The sequence below is a fragment of the Sphaerodactylus townsendi genome, linkage group LG07 (assembly GCF_021028975.2).
Source record: "Sphaerodactylus townsendi isolate TG3544 linkage group LG07, MPM_Stown_v2.3, whole genome shotgun sequence".
In the NCBI taxonomy this organism is placed as follows: domain Eukaryota; kingdom Metazoa; phylum Chordata; class Lepidosauria; order Squamata; family Sphaerodactylidae; genus Sphaerodactylus; species Sphaerodactylus townsendi.
The window spans coordinates 27,726,496-27,752,683 of record NC_059431.1 but is presented as its reverse complement, the minus strand read 5'-3'; the positions used below and the strand labels follow the sequence as shown (position 1 = coordinate 27,752,683).

Here is a 26,188-nt window from a genome sequence, read left to right as displayed (position 1 = left end):
GAAAGTATGCGTCTCGTAAGTCCAATACAGCAAATCAAGCTTACAGTTTTAATGGCGGAAGAATATTTGATGGCGTATTTCATACAGGACATCTGAACTTCTTTCCCACCATCCTTTTTATCAACCAAGAAATACTGGGAAGAGAGGCCCCCTGAAACTTGACCTGGTGGGACCTCTCTAATGGCACCCTTATGCAGCAAAATTTGCATCTTTTCTATGAAAAACAGGGAAGGTAATAAGTAAGCAGAGTCAAAGAACGATGGCCCCGTTAAAAGTTCCAAACAATAAGTTACGATTATTATTTTAAACACCCATCTATCTATAGTGATAGTTGCCCATACTGATAGTTGCTCATATAACAGAAAAACTCCAGCAAACAGTCAGGCATTACCCGATTTTGGGTTGGCCTGATAGGAGAGTGATTCACCTTACAACCTTTGTTTTGCTGAGTAAATCATTTAGACTGCTGGGGATGACTGAAAGCAGAATGACTTTGACCCTGATGTGAAGAGGATGGATAGCTGGGCCTAAGTTTCAGGATGGAAAAGATTGCTTAGGAAAATATGTCGGCTTATAGGTCTGATACTGAGGAGGTGCCAGTCTCACAGGCTTGGCTGTAGTTGTTACCTTTCTGGTCTTATGTAAGATCTCATCAGTCTCCGCATTAAAGGGGTGACACCTCTGAATGGGAGATCCTCATTTTTTACTATGGAAATGAAGACCTGAAAACCGTAACCAATCATGGCACTCAACAGAAACAGAGAAGGCAACAGAAGACAGTCATCCACGTCTGGATGATCACAGTGGTGAATGCTGAGGAGAATCATTCTTGCTATGCCTATCATAAGACTGATGAGAAGAAGACATATCATAGCACCCCGAGACAGGCATTGAAGTTGGAGGATGAACATGCCTCAGAGACCTTTGAGGGAATGATTTGTTGATCTCAAACAGCATCTGGAGTGTTGGGTTGACCTTGAGCGATGTTGGAAGTAATTCTTCAGACACGAAGATCGAGCTCTCCAGTAGGCCTTGCTACTAGTGTGAGTGGAAGTGGAAGATGCCAGCAACAGAGTCTAAGCAGCTCCATTTTCCAACTGCTTTTAGAGGTGGGCTGTGAATTGCATAAATGGATGATAATAGTAAGGATAATCAGCCAAGGTCCTATAGCAAGTGAAATGGACAAAGATGGAAGATGGATGGAACAGCTGAAGGCACCAATTGGGCAGCTGGATCCTGAACATCTCTCACATGTGGAGAGGCTGTGGAACCTCAACCAACTCATCATCTGGGAGTATTGCCACCAAAAAAGCCAGGGTAGGGCTACCACTTTTCAACAGAAGAACATCTGGAAGAAGATCCAACGTTGACAAACTCTTGCGCACAAAACTAAGAGGAGAGGCTTGCAGATGATCTGCACAGGAAGGCAAGTTGGATGGGTGTCAAGAAGTTGATTGATGATGAGGAGATAATCAGTGCCAAGAAGGAGATCGGTCCCAAGAGAACGTTGGTGGAGATGGAACCTGCCAGTGAGAGGTAGCATCTCCGGTGATTGAGGCTATTGGGGCTTTGTAGAAAGAGAAGGGGAGCACTAATACCATTCAAGGAGAATCAAAGAAAGAGAAGGTGGGGAGTTTTCACTTTAGAAGCCTCAGGAACTTGGGACCCCAGGTGCATGCCCTTGCAATCCCCCTTGTCAGAATGCTTCTTTTACAGCCCTTTTGACGAGGAGGCTCAGAAAAAGTTTGAGAAGCCTGGGTCATTGAGATGAACTTTCCAGGACCCCCAGGAATGGAGAGTGACGACAGGGAACTCGTAGATTGGGAACTTCCCCCTGAGATGCCTTGTAGAGAGCTGCTTTAAGGCAAGATGCCCTACCTTGCGACGCTTTAGGGGTCAAGGCAGCACAAGCCTTACGGGTCAAAGGGATGTGAGTCTCACCGAGTCAAAGGAGGCACTCACTGTGATGATCTCACTTCGCTACCTTGGCTCCACATGATGAACATTTTTTTTTAAGTGCAGTGCCCTTCTTCGGTTCCATGGTAAAAGAGGGGGAAAAACACCTCAGAGAGAACAAGGACAACTTCCAGTCAGCAAAGACTGGGAGCTAGAGAAAAAGCTATTGTGGCAAAAGAAGAAGTGAGTGAAAGGCGCTCCTCCATCTCCCCTCATGTAACTTTTAGGATGGAATATTTCCCACCTTTGGTTGTGGGGAGAAGGAAGGGAGTGCCTTATTTTCAGCTACAGAAGAAGAAAAAGCTTGCTATTCTACTGTGGCTGGTCTGTGCAGTTGGATAGCACAGTGAACCCATGAAGATGAACAAGTTGTTCTTTTAGTTGGGAAGCAAACGTCTAAGACCTAACTACATTAACCAATCCTGAGTATCCTGACAGCTTTCTTCTGCTGTCTAACAATTAAGTCCATGCCCAAATACAAAATTTCACGTTTTAAACATTTCCAAATCCAAATACATATTTTAATTTGGATTTTCAGATTTAAAAGCACCCATCTTGCATAACAGCAGTCTCTGATCTGGCAGTTATTCTGACGTTGCTTCTGATCTGGCAGTTATTCTGATGTTGCTTTTGACGTTGTATGGGGCAACACGGAGCGCCCTGAATACCTGTCATGCAGAAACCACTCTCAAGGCAATACGTGCAGCAGAACACCCTTACCAATTTTTCATCGACTGTGATGAGTTGCTTGTCTTGGGCTTGGTCCTCTGCCAGCTGCCATGTGGAAGTGTTCAGTGACCTGCAGTGCAAGACGTGAAGTTAAAAAAAAAATGATTCACGCAATGAAAAAATAGAGGCAGACAAATCTTACATAAACAAGTTACTTTAACAATATCCATCTTGTAAAAAAAGAAAAAGAAAAAAGGAAGAGCAAGATGAGGGCACAAAAATCCCTTTCCCCCCAATTAGTTCTGTCTGCTGAGTTTTTGGCAGACGACCACTTAGCAGTTCACAACAGGCTGCGCTTCGTGTCAGCCTACAGGCTCTCCATCACTGAAAGACTGCCAGTGGCAAGGACTGTACTACTCTATGAACGTACAGTGGCGGGTCTGTCACGAACAGGCGGGAGGAAAAAACTACAAAGCTACTGCAACTCTCCTGGAACTCTGAATCTCAAGGATGGTATCAGGGGGTCTACCTGTCTTTGCCTCTTACCAGTTCAGTTGGTAATTACAGACTATAGTAGCAGGTCTGTCAGTGAAAGTTTAACAATGGGACAGGATGATGCACATATTCTGAGCAAACAGCTAGACCCAGTTCAAGGTTCTTCTGAGGCACTCCTTCCTCTATGAGTGATCAGTACAGTCCTTTGCAGGATTTCGTCTCTGCATAGGAAATTATTTGTTTCTGCAGAGAAAAAGATTCTATCCTTGGTTTATTAGTGATGGTGAAGAGTTCCAACAAGTCACAGCAGATTTATGATGACCTGCATTCGTGTGGACTGAGACAGTTCTGAGAGAACTGTGACAGGCAGGCTTCATGTAGCGGAGAGAAGAATAGGACCTGGTTCTCCAGATTAGAGTCTGCTGTTCTTAACCACCATGCTCTCTATTAGTACATCAACTCAAAAACTGAACTGGATCTAAATGACACCCTTTGTAATGTGAAAGTCATCACCTTCTCCTAGAAGGGCTGTTTTCTACTTTCGACTAGAGCACCAAGTAAGAAAAACAAAAATAAATTCACATATATTCGTTCACATGCAAGAGGTTGAGTAGGCTCTTGTGCAAGTGAAAGCATAAGAACTACTATATGGCTTATTTGGTAGGGCACTCAATTAACTCTTCCAATAGCTGCTCCACAAGCCCTTAAAAATCAGCAGTTTCCCACCTTTCACTGAATCCAACCCATGCTTTTCATTAATCAATTTAACTTGAAACAAAGCAAAACAAAAAAAGGGAATTTTTAAAAAATGAATCTACTGCATATGCTTTGTAACTGGATAACTTATAATAAAGATGAAACATAAAATTTACATATTTAATTTGTATCTTTCTCCAACTTCAGGAAAGCCACAGCAGCAAATCCAATAGGTAAAGCAGACTTTCTGCTTATGAATAGTTCAAGCACTTACATTAGTTAGAAAGCAAGATACACTTCTAAATGCAAATTAGCTATAAGTCTGTTTATGAGGCATCATAGCATCCTTCCTGGCACAGGTTACATGAACATCTCACAATATCTGAAAGTCTCAGCTATGTGGTATAAGTATAATCTGAACAGCTTGAGAGACAGGAAGACAGTATGTTCTCCTATCCGCCCCTGCAAGAAAGAAATCCCAAACAAAAACTGAGCTTCACATAACAAACCAAAAACAGAACACTATTCAAATATGAATTTGCTGAGTAGTCTGTACTTTAAACAGCTATCATTAATTCCTGGCCCTTAAAAGTCAGTAAAGTAGTATAATACAGTGGTCTTAATAAGAGTCATGCTTAAAGGGGTGTATGTGTATGTAAGGTCAAGCTGTAGATGACTTATAACAACCCCACAGGGTTTTCAAGGCAAGAGACTAACAGAGGTTGATTGCCATTGCTTGCCTTTGCATAGCAACCCTGAGATTCTTTGGTGGTCTCCCACCCAATTACCAACCAGGGCCAGCCCTGTTAAGCAGCCAAGATAGGGCTGACTGCATGAGGAAAAACCTAGAAAAATTCAGAAATCCACCCCCCTGCATTTTTGAGGGCTTCTAAAAAAATTGGAGACTTTAAAGATAAACTCCTATTAATTTTTTCTCTTTTGAAGATGATTAAAATGCTTTTTCATATTCAAAAGGTATAACTTGAAAAAGTGCAAAGTTTTTTTCAATTTTTCCAAGGGAAAAATTGAACAATTTGGGGTAGCTCTTTTTTTTTTAAAAAAAACCCTCATATGAAGTATTTTCTCTTTCCAAACATACAGCATGAAAGATTCTAAGGATTTCCTCAATTTTTCCCAATGGATAAACTGGAAAATTTTGGGGAGCACTGGGGGGGGGGGGGTACTTCTATTCTATAGTTATACACAGAATTTTCAAGAATTTTTTTTGTTTAAATATAAATAATTCTGGCAAAAACTAATACATGCAATCTGTTTAATAATATATTATAATTAGTGTCTAGTGTTTTCGATGCTATAAAGTTTAGCTTAATATCCAAACATGCTAGCAGTCCTATCTACAGGGACTATATGAGTTTCCGTTCAACTAAGACACTCTGTGTTGTCTATTACAGAACGTGTTTCTACCTTCATTTTTTCCCCTACTTCTAAGATGAAAAACATTCAAAATAAAACTGCTAAGGTGGCATAGGGTGCAACAGTTTGCAATTCTTTTTCAAGTACTAAATGCTATAAATATGTCAATTAATACAATTGTATTATGTCATAAATCATGCATTTCATGTTGTTGAATCAGTCAAAAAATCATCTTTGTTAAATCATTTAAAAAAGGAGGTTTGAAATGTACATTTCAATTTCCCCTCAAATTTTGGCCTTCTTATTAACAAGGGGTGGGGTATTTCCATACTTTCAACATTTATAGAATCTCTAGCCACTCTTTCCTCAACATCACACTAACAACTGTGACAAGCTTCCAAAGCTGGAAGCATCTCACTTGCATTTGAAAAGGAACGATTGAAAAAGAATGCTACTTCTTAGAATTAAAAAACAAAACATAAGAAAAAGCAGAACAAAGCTAAAAGAGGCATTGCAAGTGTCTCCAAGAGAAGAAAACATTGTCTGAATTGCCTGCACCGCTAAACAACATCAACAATAAAACACTTAATGGTAGAATCCAGTCTTTTCTTCAAGTAGCTTGCACTCTCTCTCTTATTCAAAGTTTGGATGGAAAGGAAGCTCAAAGTAAAATTTAACAATGGTATCTACAAGTCATGCTATTATGTTTAGAAATGGTAGCCTTCATGGAAGCAAAGATCCTGCAAAAATGAGGCACTACTATAACAAATAAAATTAACAAAAATAGAATGGGCAGAGAAGAGAAATATTACACAGCTTGTCTGGTTACCTGTGTAACATAGTATGTCACTGGGCAGGCATCTGGTAAACTAGTTTACCAGAAGCCTGGGTCTGGTAAACTAGTTTACAAAATCCCAGGAATAAGCAGCAGAATGGCCAGAGATGAGAGGGAACTCCAATATGGGCTGAAGAAGGGAACCAGCTGCTTGACCCTGCCTTCCTCTGTGCCTAGGACATCACTCACTGTTTCTATGGTAAAAACTACACAGATCTGAAAATACCTTGGATGTCATGACTTCACTTCCTGTTCCAAAACAGGAAGTGATGTCCCAGCATTGCTTCACACAATTCCTCAGTTCCCACTCCACTGCTCCAGGGTGGGAATGGGGACAGTCAGAAGGTTCCTCGCCTGAACCAGGTAAGTGGCAACCCTGAAAGAACTTTTGTCTCGAAGAAAGTACTGTGACTCAATCCACACCATATGAGTTTTTAAATACTGCTTACAATATGGTAGACTTGTATATCCTGATCTAGATGGCTCAATTTCATCAACTGTGATCTCCGTAGAAACTAAGGCAAGGCATTCCGGCTATTACTACTTAAATGGCAGCAGACCAATAGTCCAAGAGAGCTGCTTCAACTCAGAGAGACAAGTAATGGCAGACCTCCTCTATTGGTTTTTTTACTTTAGCTGTGACTTGACAACACTTTCCAACATCAGAGTAGTTTAAAACTATTGTTTACTGAATCCACCCTGGGCCCTGCTTGGCAGGAGAAAGGCAGAGTAAAAAAAAGCAATATATAAATAATGGAAAGGAATACAGAAAAATCAGTGTTCTATTAACACTCACAGAATATTCATTAACAGTGATAACTGAACTTTCCCCCAATAGACTTTTGAGGGGGTACTGAAATATATTTCATTCAAAGGATTCCAATATTCCCCAATAATCCATTGAAGGTAGTATAACATTACCAAGTCAACAGCTTGGCAGAGTTTTAAGAATAAGTCTGGAGAGCAAAAGAGAATGAGATGCCTTCAGGATCCATCCTGGAAATCAGTGTTGTTTTCAAATCTTGCATATTAACACTAAAGCAAGAAAATGTTAGAAATCTCATTTCAAGAACGACTGAACTAGGAACTAAAGCTTCACTTGACAAAATCCGCTGCTAAGTGTTTTTCCATTTTCGCTTTTATACATGACCACCCTGCAGGCACAATTTCCAGATGTGATGCTGCAGTTGGAAAAGCAGTTCTTCATAGCTTATTTACTTAACAGCATCACGCCCATCTCCTTAGAAAGTGATCCTGCAATCCCGCCAATGTGGAACTGCGTGGATAGGCTTGATGAAAACAGAGTTGTACTTACCTAGCTGTTGTTCATTTGAGTCCTATGAAAAAGCACACATTTCCTCCCTCCTGGTCCGTGAGCACTGTTATTTTTTTTCCTGCCATCCATATGGACTTATTTGTTCGATTCAATCATCAAAGGGAATAGGGTGTTCACACTCCTCTACCATGCAATGTTTTCAATGGGAAGTTCCAATGAGGTCTACATTGTTTCTTCATTGCATAGCTAGAACACGTAGTATAATCCTCGTCCAACATGGATGCAGAGGTAAATTAAGAATATGGACAATGTGTGGATGTTGCAGATTAGTCAGCCATATTGTATATCTCAACAGATGTGAGCTACAGAAGTAAGTTGTCTTGGGTCCCTAACATCTTGGGACCCTCTGTTCCCCCCTCTTGGGAGGGTTTTAATGTGGTTTTAATTGGCGCCGATAATTTGTACTGTACACTGTATTTTAAGGGTCTATTTATAATTAATTTATTTATATTCTGTATTTTGTGTGTTTTATTGTTGTGTATTTTTGTTGTGCCCCGCCCAGAGCCCTTTGGGGGAGGGGCGGTATATAAATTTAATAAATAAATAAATAAATAAATTTTAAAAATGGCAAAGAACAGACCTGTTAGGATTTGAGTTCTTAAGAGAATAAAAAATGAAATAAGACAATTACAAAATAAGCTAGAGGAAATAGATAAGATGGATTTATGGAAAAAGGAGATTTGGGTAAAAAACCAGTTTCAAAGAAATAATATACATTCAGTTAAAAGATTAGCAAATTACTTGAAGAAAAAAAGGGAGAAACTGTAGTCATCCCCGCAGGGTCGTCGCTAAGGAATAGGCGAGACGCGGAGGAGGTTTCATCTGGTGGAGAGCCGAGCCATCAGCAACAGGAGGCCATGAGTTTAAGTGATCCTGACAACTCACTATGCCTAATATGCTGGTCTCTTCTGGGTACCTTTTATTAGGGGTTCTCATTGTGTGTAAAGGAGGTGTGTGGAAGTAGAGGAGTAGGCGGGAGACCCGGGAGACCTGGAGAGATCATCATGGCGCGTATGATGCATGATCTCACCTGGCTCACGGTCTTGGAGAGGAAGCCGTAGGTAGAAGCCGTCTGGAGCCTAATCCTCACCTGGGGGCAAGACCATTGTCCCTGCGCCCGGTGACTGAGCTACAGATACAGTTCATGAATCCCGTGACTCATGGGGGGATGAGAAGTGGGAATAGCGGTCGCGACCAGAAGGCGTAGGTCCGCGTTGGCGTCTAACGCTTCTACCACACACGGTGCGCTGCTGGGTCAGCAGGCAGTGCATTAATACTACATCTCCTCCTTTTTTTACGATTTTAGAAGGGGACCCGAAATGCTAGGGGGGGTGATTTAAAGGGCGCTCGTCTGCCTCCATGCGTCTAGTCATCAAGCTGACCGAAAGCTGCTTGTGTAGCATTAGGAACTTGGTTCTGAAGGGCAGGGGAAATTCGAGGGAGGCTTCTTACCACGTTACACAGCGCAACATTAGACACACACTTTCGAGCGTAAACCAAGATCCGAAGGCAATGAGGCATACAATTAAAACCATATCAATGCAGAGAGCTGTGTGAATAGCTAATACTAGCACTCAACCATCCTCCCGCAGCAGCCAGCCGCCCAGAGGGCTGGACTCACCAATGAGGCAAAACATCATATTTCCAGGGATTAGATACAACTTCTTGCAGCCTGCCAATAATGCGAGAGAGAGACTGCTTTCATATGGTAGAATCAATTGTGGGGAATTGTCAGAGGTGCTAAGCTAAAGGTCACATATTATGCGTACATTCCTCACAACCTTGGTGATGCGTACAACAACAGGCGCAAGTAAATCCCACAATAGCGGCTAACGCAGTCTAATTCTGATAGAAGCTTGATGGAAGTTCCTGCTGCTCGCCTGAGGCCAGGGCATCCAGAGCGGTGGAGAGTGTAGAGTTGCAGTAGACCACTTAGCGAAGGACACAGGCCAGCCACGCTAGAAACGGCCCGATAGTCTTGAATGCGCCGTTACATGCAAACAAGTCCGGGGACTCCCTGGCAAGAAGTCGCCAAAGGAAACATACTCCGCCTTGGCTGAGGTTTCATTCGTCGCGCTTCTCCGGCAAAGGGGGGGGGGTCGAGGCCGGAGGCTGAGATGGCACCCGGTGCTTTTGGGTCTCCGGAGGTGAAGGCCTGGATCACAAAACAATGGTGAGGCTGACAAGGTAGAAGAGTCCGGCAGGCAGATGAAGCGGGAATGCAACAGCAACAAAAGCAAATACGATAACTACAAATTGGGCATGCAGTAGCTAATAATCCAGTGGGTCATAGTACTCAACGAAAGAGATTTCCCTTGGAGGTGGCTCCAATGGGCAAGGCTAAAGAGAACAGAGCATCAGACATTTAAATGCCGGGCAACAATATATACAAGACATGCATTACGCTGTTTTGTAGATAGGCGATTAATCATATAAGTAATAAACATGAAAGCTAAACAGTACATAGGCTAGATGCCGTAAGGAAGGAAGGCAACCCGTGGTTGCATAATTGTCCAATGCATGGCTGCCCCGCTTGCTGTTTGACTACAAAGCTTCAGCTGGCTACAGAGCGATGGCGTTATGCGAGTCCAGCTGGGTTTCTCTAAGAGCCGTGGGAGAGCTACTGATAGTCTTTAGCGTGCACAGAGAGAAAGGTTCCAGTGACTCTCACGAGCATAAAGGTTGTGAAGAAAGCAGGCTGTCCCAACAATTATCTGCAAGCGGCTGAAAACAGCCCGAGAGTTCCCAGGCAAGGGTGCCTCTATCAGGAATGTTCCTGGCTGCAATTCCCGCAAGCTTCAGCCAGGGGAGGCTGACAGAGAGGAGAGAGAGAATGGCGGCTGTAGATGAGGAGCAGCAGCTGGACACACAAGCGTCAACCTTTGAGCCATGGCAGCCCAGGCTGCCGCCATATTCCTGGGGGGGGGGCAGGGTTCTGCGATCTCCGTGGAAGAATGGGTACCTGGTGCAATTCCCAGAGAGAGGAGTCCCTTCCCATCTTGGCCCAGGCTGGGGTGCGTGATGGGAGGGCTCTCAACAGGCAGCGCAGGGTCGGGATCCTCCCAGGGAGGCCCTCCCGCCTCTCCATCTCCCGAGATGGGGCTGGCCACAGGCATCGGCGGGCGGCGAGCTGGACTCCTGTATAGAAGAGAAAAAAACAAGCTTCACGCCTTTTCCCCAGGGGTTTTTGCGTGCTGGCTGAGTTAGTTCTTATAGATGATACAATGGAAAGCTCCGAGCCCCTGAGTGGGGGGGGCGGGCAATTTTTTGATAGAGAATAGAGAAGAGTACTTTGGATATGGTCTGCTAGATGAGACCTTGATTGGGTCAATAGGGGGGAACTACTCCCCTTTCTTTGGATTTGTTTTGAGCCAAGCTTTAGTTAGGCAGTTGGCCCATTCCGACAATGATCACTTGCAACATTCAAGGCGCAGTTAGAGAGATACAAGGCAGGGAATTGCCGAAGGCTTATAGGAGGGAGAAGGGAGATCATACATCCAGGTCGGATGTTTGTTTGTAAAACGAGTCCCAATCACCGTCACAACTAAGTATAAGGTGTGGAGTTTTTTTTTTGCAGCAACAGCAAACAATTCTCACACAATTATAGTCATATCAAGTAATATACAGCATCTACCTATAGGAAAAGATGTAGAGAAGATGCAAAGAAAACACACAGTTCCTGGGCTTGAAGGAGTTTTGGGTAGATCACACGAGAGCCAACTCTGCAAGGTGAAACCCTTTTCCAAATCCTGCGTAAGGTGCGTTGAGGCAGCGGTGGAGTCAGCCCATTTGAGAGAGAGAACAAATGCAAAGAAAGCGTGGAAGAAAAGGAGGGGTTTGGAAGTTAACTCCTACCTTCCCCTCCTGTAAGGAGAGACTCTGGCACGGGTTCGAGTCCTTGCTTCCCTACCTTCACAGCGGAGGCTGTGTAAAGGTGGGTAATGGCTGAGAGAGCCCCCAGGCACTGTGACTCACAGCCACTGTGGGAGGCAGCACTCAGCAGAAAATGCTGGTGAGCACGGGAGTAATTCTTGGCTCCACATACAAGCTGCTGTGCGCTACCAATGTAGCAGGCAGGTGTAGGCTCAGGTAGACAAAGGAAAAGGTTCTCAAAAAGAAAGGCTTTCTGAAGAAGAATTTTGAGGGTTAAAACTTCACAAAAATGGAGGCAAAGGCTTGAGGCAGAAATGGGTGACACCTTTCAAGGCATTAGGCACATATAATCAAAAAAGAAGAGAAACTTCTTAAATTGAAGCATAAGAGAGCATAGCTTAGAGGCAATGGGGAAAAAATTCACTCTCCTTGAGGGAAGAAGGAACCTTAGGGGTCCCTTTTAAGTGGGGCAAGACACACATATGGTAGAACATACATGCTAGCATTGCTACATGAGAGCATATATATATATAAGTAATGTAATGAGGGAGGATTTCGCAACTTTGACTCAAGGTCTTGCTCTCTCTCTCCTCTTGCTGAAGAAGATGGTATTTCTTCTTTGTGAGAGCATTTTTTAACAAAGGCGACCTGCTAATCATATTTAGGATTTCTGTGAGAGCATTTTGTATCAATAATATAAGCGCCGGGTGAAAAGGAAGTGGGGTTAGGTCCTTTGGTCTTAATTCCATATAGGAAGTGCGTTTCCGCAAACTGGATCATTTCTTCTATTGAACAGACAAATTGAAGACAAACCCTAAGAGGAAATAACATGAGTTTAAGAACATCCAGACCCCGTGAGGAGAGGCCGACAGTTCCTCGTGGTTGCTGTGGTAGAAGAAAAGATTAGTTGGGGGGTCGATGGGAGTGCATGAAGCCTTTGTCCTCTATGGCGTGGTTCCCAAACTGGCTGCGGCAAACAGGGTCCTGTAGAGGCAAGTGGCACGCGTGTTGAACTCTTAGGCAGGTATGAGGATAGAATGGCTGCACCCAAACCTCGAGAAGCCCACCATCTGGAGTCTACTTAAGAGGCCGTCCTCCGCAGGCAGGATCCCTGCTCCTTCTGAGGTGTACTGGCGCATTTTGTATTTTGCTGTTACTACAGGTGCTTGCGCGCTTAGGGCCCTGTGCGTGCTCACAGAAAGGCTATGAAATCTGGCTCTGAACCTTACGGGCTGCTGGAGGGGCCAAAGGGGCTTCCCTCTTTGTATATGAAGAAGGACTCGTAGGCTTGCAAGGCCATGCGTCTGCGAGCGTCTTTCCCTCTCCAATGCCTCATTGTCCTGCTTATGCGTGACATTCTGAGGAGAGGTTCAAGACGTCGGCAGTCCTCTCTTGGTTGAGTGAGAGGGCGGAATGAGGCATAGTGATGCCAAGATATTTGGTGTTTTCTTCCGTCAGCATTCCTTCCGGCTGCCACAAAATCAGTGCGGTTTTGCAGGGATTTTGGAAATACTTGGCGCCATTCTGGGTGGCACTGACAGAGGCAATGGTGATTTCTGGTAGAAATAGCATATGCGTGGGAGCGAGCAGAGCTGGGCAAAGTGGAAAGCGCAGAGGAGGCAGAGGCGAACAGCGAGATTTAAGATCAGCTGAGCTTAAGATTAGATTCAAGTGAAGGCATAGCAGGCAGGAGGACGGCGGAAAGGGCAGGCATTGGACACCCGGTAAGTGGGCATCATCTTCCGTCAGGGTTTCCTTCCTCCATAGATCGAAGTGGTTAATGCCACGGCTCTGCCAGAAAGTTTTGAAACCAGCGCCATTACGTAAAGTAGCTGGCCCAGCGGAGATGCATTAATGCCCAGAAAAAATGAGGGAGGAAGCAGGTGAAGGCTGAGGAAGAGGAGAAAGGCGTCAAGGAGGGGCGGCTGGACGCATGTAGTCTGGCGGAGAGAGTTTGAGGGAGGGCGAGAGAAGCAAGTGGAGGGCAGAAGCGAGGAAGGAGGGACGACCGAGAGTCCATGATATGTAGTGGATAGAAAATTCCGGGGGGTGAAATTGGAAGGTGAAAGATCCCGAAGGAGAGTGACCTACAGCACTAAGTGAGCCATAGTTTGCTAAGCAGGTCTGCAGGCGGGCTGATGGCGACGCCAACAACTTTATTGTCTCCACGTCAGTAGCGAGTGGACACCGGCGGCGGGGCTCTGTGCGAAGAAAGGCCTTTACGCCGGGATGTTTTCTCCCGAAGGCAGGTAATCCTTAAGATTCAATATGTCCCCTCGAGAATTTCATGGACATTGAGCTTCAATGTCTCGCACCTCAACCAATTTATGGCGCATGACTCCCCTCTCTTTGTGGGAGACCCTGCCGCCGCATTTCTCGCTAGCGGCTTTGTGAAGTTCCTCCTCGGCAAGGGTTAACGTGCTTGTCATAATACCTGCTTTTGCAAGCTCCCATACTCGGCATCGCCACCGCGTTCCGGCCGGACGAGAGAGAGAGTGCGTCTAGGATCGTGGCAAGATGGTCTCTGGATCACGCCCGATCCAGAAGGATACAGCGTGGCTGTATACCAAGCTTGGCAGATGTGGTCCTCCCTGGATCGCGCCGATCCAGCCGGACTTATCGATATCACAGCGGCCCTTTCCCCGAAGCGACCGGTGAAGCAGGAGTGGGAGGGTTCGAGGATTCCCGGGTTTCGGCACCCAGCTTCTGTAGTCATCCCCGCAGAGGGAGTCATTCGCTAGGAATGGGCCAGGCTTGAAGCAGCCAGCCGGGAGGAGGCTCTTTCATCTGGTGGGAGAGAGCGTCAGCGCTTAACAGGAAGCCTTGAGTTTATTGGGATCCACATTGCAACAACTCTCTGCCCCGTGCTGTGCTATCGGTCTCTGGCAAGTGTTCCTTTATTAGGGGTTTCATTGGCCGAAGTGTAAAAGGGGAGGTGTGAGTAGGAGATGATGAGCGGGAGACCCGGGGAGACCTGCGCTCAGGAGATCATCATGTGATCGCACAATGATCTCCACCGCCTGGCTACGCAGGCAGGTATGAGAGAGGAAGGGGCGAGCCGTGGTAAAGCGTCCGCTGAAGCCTAATAATCACCTGGGGCAAAGACCATTACTGTCCCTGCGTAGCCCAGTGACTTCGAGCCAGACTCCAGTTCATGACCCGTGACTCCTTAGAGGATGAGAAGTGAAGGGGTGCGTGCGACCAGAAGGCCGTAGGTATCCCGTTGAAGCGTCCCCAACGCCCGTTCTACTCACGGTGCTGCTGGGTCAGCAGTTTTACATAATACTACAGAAACAACGAGTAGAAAAGCTAAAAGATGAAAAAAGAAGAATCGTGGTGAGATAATAAACTTGAAAATAAAATTAATTGAAAGAAGAAAAAATCTCGAGGGAGTTTTACCTACAAAAACTATTTCTCTCTTGATCAATACGCAGAGCAATTACGCGTACAATATGCGCGAGGAAAAAAAATGAACAAAATGATTACATCTTCAGGAAGATACAGAAATAGCTATAGAAGAAAAAAAATATAACATAAATACCGCCAAGAGGGGAGATACCTTCAAAGCAAGGTTTATCAGGGAATTAAAAAATAATAAATCCCCCGGTGGAACAGATATAAGGCTTTACAGCGGAATATTAATATAAAGAAATACAAAGTACGGAAATTTTAGTTCCAGAACTCCAAAATTTATTTTAATTCAATAGCTCATGCAAAAAGTTTCTGGATGCAGAAAGCCCTGCAGCAGGAATTGCCATTACGGAGAGAGAGAGACAGAGAGATAGTGACAATCCTGAAAACCAGGAAAAAAATAAATGCAACTCTTGCTATGGTAGAGATCCTATGGTAGACCAATAAGCCATTATTAAATCAAGATGATTTCATTATAAGATACATACATTGCAAAAAAATATTATCAAAATAGGATTAGAAATTATAAGCTTTCCCAAAATAATAATAGAACAAAGATCTAATACGGGTTTAGTAAATAGGAAAGCAGATATATATATTACATATGTCATCCAATAAGAAGCGTTTTAAATATATTAGAGCACTGGAAAGAAAATAATAAATATGCTATGATAAAACTAGGATGTATATAAAGCGCGACATTTAGATACAGGGTAAGTCATGAATTTCTTTTCCAAAATAATAATACCAAAAAAAAACTCTCTCTTGTGGATTTGAGAGACAAGATTCCATAAGCGTATTAAAAAGAAGTATATAGAAATGCTAAGGCCAAGATAAGAGTAAACGAAGAAGGACTACTTCAGGAATAGTTAATAATAAGAAGAGTATGAAATATCAGAGGGTGTCCGCTTGTCTCGGCTCTATATTTTGTAATGGCCATGGAGTATTTAGCAGACAGAATACGAAATAATGGAAGAATAAAAGGATATAAAATAAATAAGGAAGAAATTAAAATAAATATGTTTGCAGATGATGTATTACTGATAACAACTAATCCTGAGGATACAATGAAAGAGTTAAAAATAATTATAGAGGATTTTAAGAAATATTCAGGATTAACAGTGAATATGGACAAGACAGAAATATTAGGAGTGAATATAGAAAAGAAACAATTTAATAAAGAAATATTAAAGAAGAAAATCAAATATTTAGGAATTGTAATTTCTACCAGAAAAGATAGGATGTATAAGTATAACTATGAAAATAGATGGAAAAGAATTCAAAATCAAATAAAAAGATGGGAAGCAAAAACCCTATCTGTAACGGGGAAGATAAAAGCAGTAAAGATGTGTATATTGCCTAAAATCTCATACTTATTTAGAACACTACCAATGGAAATCGCTAAAAAACAATTTGAAGAATGGGATAGGAAAATAAAAGGATGGGTATTTAATAAAAAATATAATAAAAAAAATGCCAAATGATCTCTTAGGCTGGGGAATACCGAAAACCCAGGAATATTATGAAGCATTCCAGATAAAAAGTTTATTAGATATCAATGAAGATAATATCTCAAAATGGCTGAAATTTGAAAATGAAGTAAATAAGGGAATAGGTAACCATGAGCCCTTCGGGGATTGGGCGGTATATAAGACTGATAAATAAATAAAATAAAATAAATAAAAAATGTTATAAATAAAGTAATAGGTCCAAGAAAAGTAAATATGGATATTTGGGAAAAATGGAGAAGTAAATGGATGCCTGGCATTCTGGATAGGGCCCCAGTGGGGAGCGTGACTGGAATAGAAGGAGAAAAACTTATAAGAAAATTGAAAGAAGAAGGGATACATAAAGTATCAGATTTGGTTCATGAAGGAGAAATTATACAATTACAAAACTTAATAGAATTGGGGGGAGAGAGAATTGGCTGGCAATAAGAGGACTATGGGAAAAGTTAAGGAAATATAGAATACAAGGTGAATGTATAATGAATCAATGGTTAAGACTCCACGAAACAATGAAAGGGAAGATTATAGGAGCAGTATACAAATATATAGTAGAGGATAAAGAATTCATGATAAGAACGTTGATACAAAAATGGGAAAAAGATGATTCCTTAGATGAAGAAAAAATAGAAAGAATAATGGATAGTATGAAGAAGATAAAGATTGAAAAATATGTGGAATTAGAAAGAAAGGTTATACTAAAATGGTACAGAACCCCAACACAGCTAGCCTATATGATTAAAGGATTAAGCCCAAAGTGTTGGCATTGCGGAGAAAAAGGAGCATATTATATACATATGTGGAATGCAAAGAAGTGAAAAAGTTTTGGGAGAACATTATAAAATATATAGTACTACTGATAAAAGTAAAAATTGATGTAAATAAAGAATTATTAATTGTGGGGATAATAGACGACATTAGAGTGAATAGAAGGTTGGAACCAATGTATAAAATAATGATCAGAGCAGCACACGCAGTGTTGGCGTTGGGCTGGAAAGATAAAAAAAATGGACAGTTTCAAGATGGTTGGAATATATATGGGAACAAATACAGCTAGAGATATTTGAAAGACTGGCAAAAAATATTTTATGGAAAGAAAAAATAGAAGATATTAAGAAGATATGGACAGTGTATAAAGAATGGATTGAAGAAGCCGGATTTAACGAAGAGCCATGGAATAAGAGAATAAGAAGAATGAACCTCCTGCTGCTTGAATGAAAAAATTAATAAAGCGAAGGGGGGGAGGGGGGTGAAAATGGAAAAAATGTATAGATGAAAGAAAAATATTAAATGTAACAAATGTATGAATACTCTATACAATAAAAAATTATCAAAAAAAAAAAGGATTTGAGTTATTAAGCACACACCTAGTAGTAAGTCCAGGTTTCATTGGATTGAAGTGTTGGCTGGTGCTGGGAAGTCCATTAGTGAGTTGTTGATGGTTTTACGTACTGGGCTATCATTGGGTTTTTTACCCCACACAACAACTCTACGAAGCAGGTAGGTTGAGTGTGTGACTGGCTCAAAGCCCTCCAGCACATGGCAGAGTAGGGATTTGAACCCAGATCCTAGTACACTATACCACTCTGGTTCCTCATTAGCCTCACGAATTTATGGAGAGATCAGGGAGTATGTTAATCTCCTTTCTGCTTCTGCAGGTGTACAACATAAGAACATAAGACCATCAGAAAGAGCCTTCTGGATCAGACCAGAGTCCATCTAGTCCAGCACTCTGCTGATCACAGTGGCCCACTAGATTCCTTTTGGAGCTCAAATGCATAATGTGAAAGCAATGGCCTTCTGCTGCTGCTGCTCCTGAGCACCTGGTCTGCTAAGGCACTTGCAATCTCAGCTCAAGGAGGATCAAGATTGATAGTCATAGATTGACTTCTCCTCCATAAATCTGTCCAAGCCCCTTTTAAAGCTAACCAGGTTAGTGGCCCGGCTCCTGAGGCAGCATATTCCAAACACCAATCACGCGTTGCGTGACTCTAGAAGCAACAAGCCAATGTGCAAAGATAATCTCCATTAGAAAAATGCATACTGACACACCAATGATTAGGGCTGCCAAACTCCAAGTGGTAGTTGGAGATCTCTGGAGAAAATGGCAACCCCGAAAGGAGGATTCTATGGAATTATGCCCCATTGAAGTTTCTCACTTCCCCAAATCCCGTCCTCCTCTGGCACCACCCCTAAAATCTCCAGGTATTTTCCAAAACAGAGCTGGCATTCTTACCAGGGACCTACTGTGTGAATACATAAGAAAAAATGTGGGGGTGAAAAACCCACACAACCTATTTGTGATAACAGGAAGAGGATGTTTTCTTCATACCATGGATGGGAGGATTGCGAGACCAGGCTGGGAAAACTGGTCAGGACTAGTTGAAACCACAAGTTGCTTAAAAGTCAGAAAAAGGGCATAGGTTGTATCAGTAGGAGGCTAAGACGCGTGCTTAAATAGCTAATACATATTAACTGACACCCTGGGCTGAATAAGGAGCATCGATAATGAACATGGAATGAAAAGGGGCTTCTAACATATGAGGAAGGGGCTTCTTGACATGTAAAAGGCGGATCGTGTGGACGGAACTCCAAGTACTCTTAGCCAATGGAGGAACAGAGGGACTTGCGTATTGGGAAAGGGGAGCTGTATAAAGTTGTATGTATTGTAGATAGTCAGCGGAGTCTGTACTGGCAGGGCTCCCCTTTCTTTGCAAATAAAGCTACTGTTGGCTTGCTACTTAATAAAATAAATATTGGGCACCATACATACATCTCAAAACTGATATGTTGCACTGGGAGGTGGGGAGGAAAAAAGTCAGAACTTTTTCCTGTGTTTTGATGTTGTCCTGCTTGTAAGCAATTTTCACTCATCCCAAGCAACTAGACAGCTTGTAAACCTGCAACGTTACACTTGCAAATGCCTGAAACCGTGCTCTAAACAAATGGTTTTAAAGATGAATAAGCTTCAAAGCATACCCTTGAAATGAAGACAGTAAGAAGGATCTCTCTTATATACTGAAGCCATTAAACTGAAGAGAAAAGGTACCTGAAATCTATATATCCAAATGACATGGACAGGTGAATTCACTATATTTGTCTCAGAAGACAGCAATGACCTGGAAACACACAGATGTCGCTCATCTGGTGCCTAAATAAATACCAAATTAAAACTAATTTTAAAGTTACTAGACAAAGGTCAGGCAGCTACTTGAGATCATATATCAAAGCTAATCACTACAAAAAGTTCACCTGTTTTTTGAAATTGAACTCATGACCCTTTAGGTACATGATTGCTGAACCCAAGCTGGGGAATATGGGTGTTGTAAAACTCACAGGGCATGAGGCTTCCCTTTATTAAGCTCCTCTGGCAAGGAATAGCTCTACCTCCACTATACAATTTTCTTACAACTTCTTATGAAAAACATTAAAGCTGTAACCCCATACATGAAAGAAAGCCATCTGCTGATAACAATCAAGAACCATTATACCAATAATATGACACAGTTGTGATGATAATTTCAGAGGTTAGCCATACTGGTCTGCAACAGAACAGCTAGATTTAAGTCCAATGGCTCTTTAGAGAGGAACATGATTTTTGGGGGTATACGTTTTTGACAGTTAAAGCTTTGTTCACTTGTACCTCGAAAATCTTGGGTCTCTAAGGTACTTCTGGACTCGAATCTAACAGTTATTACATTATTTCCAATCTACCCTGCAACAGCAGAAGTGTTTGCTTAAGAAGTATGAGCAGGCAAATCTAACAGAACAATAAATTATGCTCATACAGCATCTTCTTAACTCTTGACTGGTGCTGGAATTCTATTTTTGTGGGCTGACTGGTGGGAACGGGGACAAGACTGGGGGTGGAAGGATTACAAATCTGCAAAAACCACAGGTGACCTAAGTTTTGCCCGGGCTGTGTTTTCTGAAATGTCAAATGTCTCCCCACACAAATCTATTCAGATCGTACCAAGAGCCACAGTAACCAACAAGCATGCTTTTATTATCACAGAGTAGTACAAAAGTCAAAGGGTTTAATTCCAGAACTGGAAGGAATGAAAAAGCTAACGTTCCACAGCCCACCTCTGTCTTTGGGAAAGGCTATGATCTTTCACTGTTCCAAAATGTTACTGAGCTCTATAAATTTTAGATATTACCAGGGGAGACACATCCTCCTATTTTAAAAGACAGCAAATGCACTGCACTGCATTGTAAAAAGTACAACAGCATTCTAATATCTCCTAAGAATTGCAAGCATAAGACTGTTTTGAAACACCAAGGAAGTAAAAACGAATCATAAAAAATGTCAAATACAGAACCTGAGCTTCGAAATGAGCAACATTAAGGACTACTGACAAACTTGCATGTGTGGTGGCTGGCTTTCTTCGTAGCTCACCAATATCAAAGATGGTGGCTCATCAATAAATTAACCTGAGCCCTTATTTTGAAAAGCATAAAAAAGATGAGGCTTTTGGATATAAGGCTGAGTATTTTAAATCACACTAGGACTCTGAAAATGGAGAACAAAAAATAACACCAGATCATTACTGATAAACATGTGGACAATTATGGGTGAAGGAGAGTGTGCTTGGTTGTGCTGCATGCCCCCATGGAAGATGCTTCCCCCCAAGGATCCATGCAATCTTGTGACTCAGATTTATCCAAGATCTCAGAGCCTCAATTGACTAGCCTCTGGAACAGACAATGCTCTGCTGCAGGTTCAATCCAGAATTGCATAGACCCATCATGATACAATCTCATATATGGCAACAAAGCAGAATCTAATTTCAGGGCGCAGTATTACTATCTCAGAAGCAGAGCCTTTGAAAAGACCTTTGGGAGCACATTTAACTTATCTGTGACAAAAAAGAGTAATAATGAGTGGGAGCAGGGAGAGAAGGGGATATGAATGTATTTTTTTACACTATTTCAAAAGGCACCAGATGGGTTTTAGGAAGAAAATGTTATCGCAAAGTGTCTGGGGGCAAGGGTTCCCTTCCCCCTATGTACAGGCCTATGTAAAGATATTTAGTTTGTAGTTTTGATTTCTATCAATCTGGTCCTTCTCCTGATTTTTCCAATCATTACATCTCCTATATGGTTTCTAATCAGCTTTGTAAAGTTGTGCTGTCTGTAAAATGCTTAACTGTTGGGTCTGTGTGGTTCTTAAATGATTTTTACTCTAGATCAGGTTTTTTTAACCTCATATTAAAGTTATCTCAAAAGTGGTGCAGCAGGAAAAAAGGCATACAGATGTTTTAAACAAATGTTCTTTTAAGAGAGTTATTGAAAGTTTAATCTGCTTCTTTTATGGAAAGGAAAATATAATTAAAATGCATTTCCTTCATCTAATGGCTTAGCACTAACAGACTTGCAGGATGTTAGATAAAATACACACTGGTTACAAGTTCAAAACATCAGACGAGATAGCTAGTTACCTGATAATCTATGGAACACATTTCTTAAAAAGTAGTATTTGAACAGCCTTCACCCGGGTAACCCAACTTCCTCAGATTTTAGAAGATAAACAGGACTGGATCTGATCAATATTTGGATGGGAAACCACTAAGAAATAACAAGGTCGCTATGCAGAGGCAGGCAATGGGAAATCTCTGAAATGTCTCTTGCCTGGGAAACCCTACAGGGCAGCCATTACGACGACAGCCAAAAAAGACAAAGAAAAAAGAAAGAATATGAACCGGCATTTTCTAAACCATAGTACATGGTTAATTAATATAAATAAAGGCAACATCTAAAGAGTTCCCACCTTTGTTAAATATAAAGCAGTATGCAACTTCAGTCTGAAAAACTGACTGTAAATGTGTGAAAGATCTGTAATACATACTTGCATTGCCAACAATCATATTGACTGAAGAATAAAGTTCAAATACTGCTGGAAACTGCCAGTTCTCTTGGGCTATACAGAGTGACCTTACAAAAAGAATTGAGGTTTCTCACACTGACAATCAAATATGCGCTTTCTAATGAATTACATTCTTGAGATTCCTGCAGCAAAAGAATAGCTGGTTAAGTAATACGGCTTTCAAAGAAGACTGTTTATCTGCTGAAGAATATGCAGTTATCAGAAGCAAACGAAAAACAGTAGACAATTATGATGCCATGGAATATGTGGGATGCTTGCTGAACATACCATGAAATTGATTATTTGAATGCAGCTGGAACTATCTTTGCATTTGGATTTGACGTGTGCCATGCGGAGAGGAAGTGACAACAGATGCTTCAGTTAGAAACTTTCATTACTCTTCTTGTATGATTGTAAAAACGGTATATTCTCTTCTCCTCGAGGTCAGTTTAACCCTAACTTATCAACTTCTATACCACTTAGAAATTGCTAAAATGGCTTGCTTGCTTAAAGAAAGATCCATGTGAGATTTATACCAAGTAACTCCAGTCTTACAGAAAAAATTCTGCTATTGAAGTCCCGGGAATTTACCAACTTAAGTTTTCATCAACACCACACAACTTTCAAGCAATTTCCTACCACTGAAATTTAAAAATGTACAATGAAATCTATCCAGAATAAGACTGACAGCACAAGCAACCTGGTCAACTGAAGGACTTTTGTGACATAATGAAGCTGTGTTTGTCACAAGAAAAGAAACCTGGGATCCTTTACTATCTTGTAGAGTATATTGGTGTGCAACTCTCACACTGTGCATAGCCTTAAGAAAACATTGTCTCTGAAAAAAAAAAGAATTATTGACACAACTCTTGGATCAAGAGCTATGCTGATTGGAGCAAAAAATTATTTTAAATAGAATTTTGGATGAATTTTAATGAATATAAGGAATATAAATTCATTAGCTACTCTAACAGGTTTAGAAGAATGGAGCAGAAGAAATGTATTACTCAAAGACCCCAGCTAGAAAAAAGAGGAGGAAGAGAAGGAGTTTATACCCCACTTTTTTCAACCGTAAGGAGTCTCAAAGCGGCTTACTCCTTCCCTTCCTCTCTCCACAACAGACACCTTGTGAGGCAGGTGGGGTTGAGAGAGTTCAGAGAGAACTGTGACTACCCAAGGTCCCACAGCAGGCCTCATGTAGAAAAGCAAGGAAACAAATCCAGTTCACCAGATATGAGTCTACTGCTCATGTGGAGCAGTGGGGAATTAAACCCAATTCTTTGGATTAGAGCCTAACACTCTCAACCACTACATCACATTGCAAGAGCTGGAAGAATCATTTCACAATTTTGGAAATAGTTGCCAAGGAAAGTTTTGGTCTTCTTTTTGCATGTATTTTAAAAAAACACTACCCAAATAAGATGCATTCTTCTTCAACCATATCCAGCCTGTAGGTAATAATATCAAGCTAATAAAATGTTTTTGTTTCTTTATATTGACTGGTAACATTAGGATTTACATATATTGCATTACAAAACATTACATTACCATTTAGAGTATAACTATATATACTATACACACACATATGAAGCTGTGTTATATAAGGCCATTAATCCACCTTGCAAGTATTATTATTAATTAGATATCTGTGATGTCCCCCTCCCCTTTCAGGCTTGAGGAAAGCATAGCCAGAAATCTAGTAGTATTAGTAACTTGAAAGCAGAGAAAGTTCCTTGTCAAACACATTCTGAAATATATCTTATTTGGTGATAACAGAGATTCAACCCTTTTGTATTCCCTGTCTCTGAACCACAGAACCTCACGAAAAATATGGCAATTTATCCAAACTTACTAAGGTATAAATGTCACTGCCACAACTTGACTGTCTTCAGAAGTACCACAGTACACAACATCTTTCCCAGAAAACATACTTCCTAAGTATCCCGTTCCAGTGCAGGGCACATACATTCTGATTTATGAAACAGCATCATCGGGACCTACATTTCATAGGGAATTTTTCTGTTCCAACATTTTGAAGGAAGATTACTCGGGGTACCAACTGGACATAAAGCTTTAATTGCAAGAGTATAATTGAGATGCTTTGGGATGAATATCAAAAATTGCCCCTGACAATTCTATGCTGCCTGGCTTGCCCAAGTTCATTAAAAGCAACTAGCTTATGACTAATTATGCATAGAATTGGGCTGATGGCAGTCATTTTTTAAATGAAACAATGTGTCCCAAAAGTATGCTAGAAAGCAGAGAAAATCCCCATGTTGAAGGTGCTAAATTAACATATTTTTTTTCCAAATATACTGCCATATCCGAAGCTCTATAAGAGTTTGCTGTCAAATAAGAGAAGCACCTACTGTATCCTAACATTATCCAAATGTTCAACAAAAATATATTCATGCCTAAGAATTACAAAGATTTGCAAAGATTGCAATTACAAAGATTGTAAATGGGCACTCTTATTTTAAAATCACTTTTGCCAACGGAATTTGTGGGCTCTTTCAAGCCATGCTGATAGATAACAACAATAGCCTGTCCGTTCCACAGAACTGCTCTTCATGCTTGGAAATAGCATCTCTAGCTAGTAACAGATCACATAACATTAAAAAAAAAAACAGGTGAAATACAGCTGTGAAAAGTGTAATGTGTATGGGAGGAAGTGGATTATAAGTGATGATCTGGCATAGCAATCCACATAAATAACTAATTAGAATAACAATAACTGGGTTTTGAAATGATGGGCTTTTTTCCCCACTACAGGGCAGGTAGCTACATGGCAGATACTACAGTATGGTAGCACAGCATAGCCAGAAAGCTAGTATTTCCAGATTGACAACTACTGAGCAAAAAGGATCACTCTGGTCTTATTCTGCATACAATCTGACACCATAAGAATATAACATACAGACTTCTTTTACGTTTTACTGCCTTTAGGTGCCATTGCTTACGTGTGTGGCAAGGGGGTGGTGACATAGACAGACATATGTCTATAATAACCCTTCAGCTGAACACAAACCAGACAACTGGAAAGTGGCTCAGGCCCACAAATGCTTACGACCCAACACTGGTGCAACGCGAAATACATCCTCCTGCACACAGTAGGGCTTGCTCCCGAGTAAGCAGACGGCGCTGTCAACCTGCTGGACTATTCAAGCTCTTGGTGGCTTCCACCTTCGAAAGCAAAGTGGCTTTCTTCCCGCCTTCTTCCTGTCTACTCCTATAGGCAGAACTCGCTTTTCCTCGAGTCAGCATGTTTGCTACAAACAGACGGTCAGCAGAGGTGGATGGGAGAGAGGGAGGTCTGTGCCCCTGCACCCTGGGGTCAATAGGAGAGGAAAAGGGTCCAGGGACGCCACCGAAACCCCCCGGGCTCTCTTCGCCCACCTGTCCCACGTACCTGGCCGCAGTCAAGCAGACCTCACCGGCGCCTGCTCTCGTCCCTGCCCCATGAGCGAGGGGTCTCATCCAAGCGGCTGACATTGAGACCTCCCGCAGCAGCGCCGCCGCCGCCGCCATGTTGATGCTACAACGTCCGCTGCGTGGACGGGGCGACGGTAGGGACAATACAGCGCCGTCTTGATCCAGAACGCGAAGCCAGAGAAACAAGAACCGACGAAGGCGAAGGAGAGCAAACGGAAGGAGGGAAGCAACGGAGCTGCGGGGGCGGGACAGGAGGATATTTCTAAAATGATAAGATCTAAGCTTTCATGGTTTGGGAAGGTTTTTTTTTTTTTGCAGTATTGCAGTTTTTTGTATTTGTTTTGTATGTTTGTATTGTATTTTTGCATCGTATTTTGTTTGTTTTTGCAGTGTTGCAGGGTTTTTTACATTATTTTATATTTTTTGTATTTTTGTATTGTACTTGTGCAGTATTTTGGGGTTGTTTTTTTTACAGAATTGCAAGGTACTTTGCATTATTATTGTATTTTTGTATTGTCTTTTTTGCATTATTTTTGTATTTTATTTTTGGGTTTTTTGTAGTTGTTGTTTTGCAGTATTGTTGTCAGTTCCTTTGCCTTACGAGTTACAACTCAGTGCATGTTTGGAAGTCAGTCTCATTGTGGTCCGTAGGGCTTTTTATTGTGTGTGTATGTTAAAGGCCACCCATTAGTTTCCAACTTGGGAATAAATATTCTCCAAAACATCCTATCATTGGGCCT

The 26,188-nt window shown here is 41.8% G+C and overlaps 1 protein-coding gene across 1 annotated transcript in view; it reads right to left on the bottom strand.

The window, feature by feature from the left end:
• NDUFS4 (NADH:ubiquinone oxidoreductase subunit S4) overlaps positions 1–25,594 on the bottom strand; it is a 64,353-nt gene extending 38,759 nt beyond the window's left edge. The window contains exons 1-2 of the mRNA XM_048503982.1: positions 25,426–25,594; positions 2,677–2,755 (exon numbers count right to left, since the gene is read on the bottom strand). Of these exons, the coding sequence (XP_048359939.1) occupies positions 2,677–2,755; positions 25,426–25,544 (198 nt within the window). The 5' untranslated portion in view covers positions 25,545–25,594. The remainder of the gene's footprint in view (positions 1–2,676; positions 2,756–25,425) is intronic.
• Between the last annotated feature and the right edge of the window lie 594 nt (positions 25,595–26,188).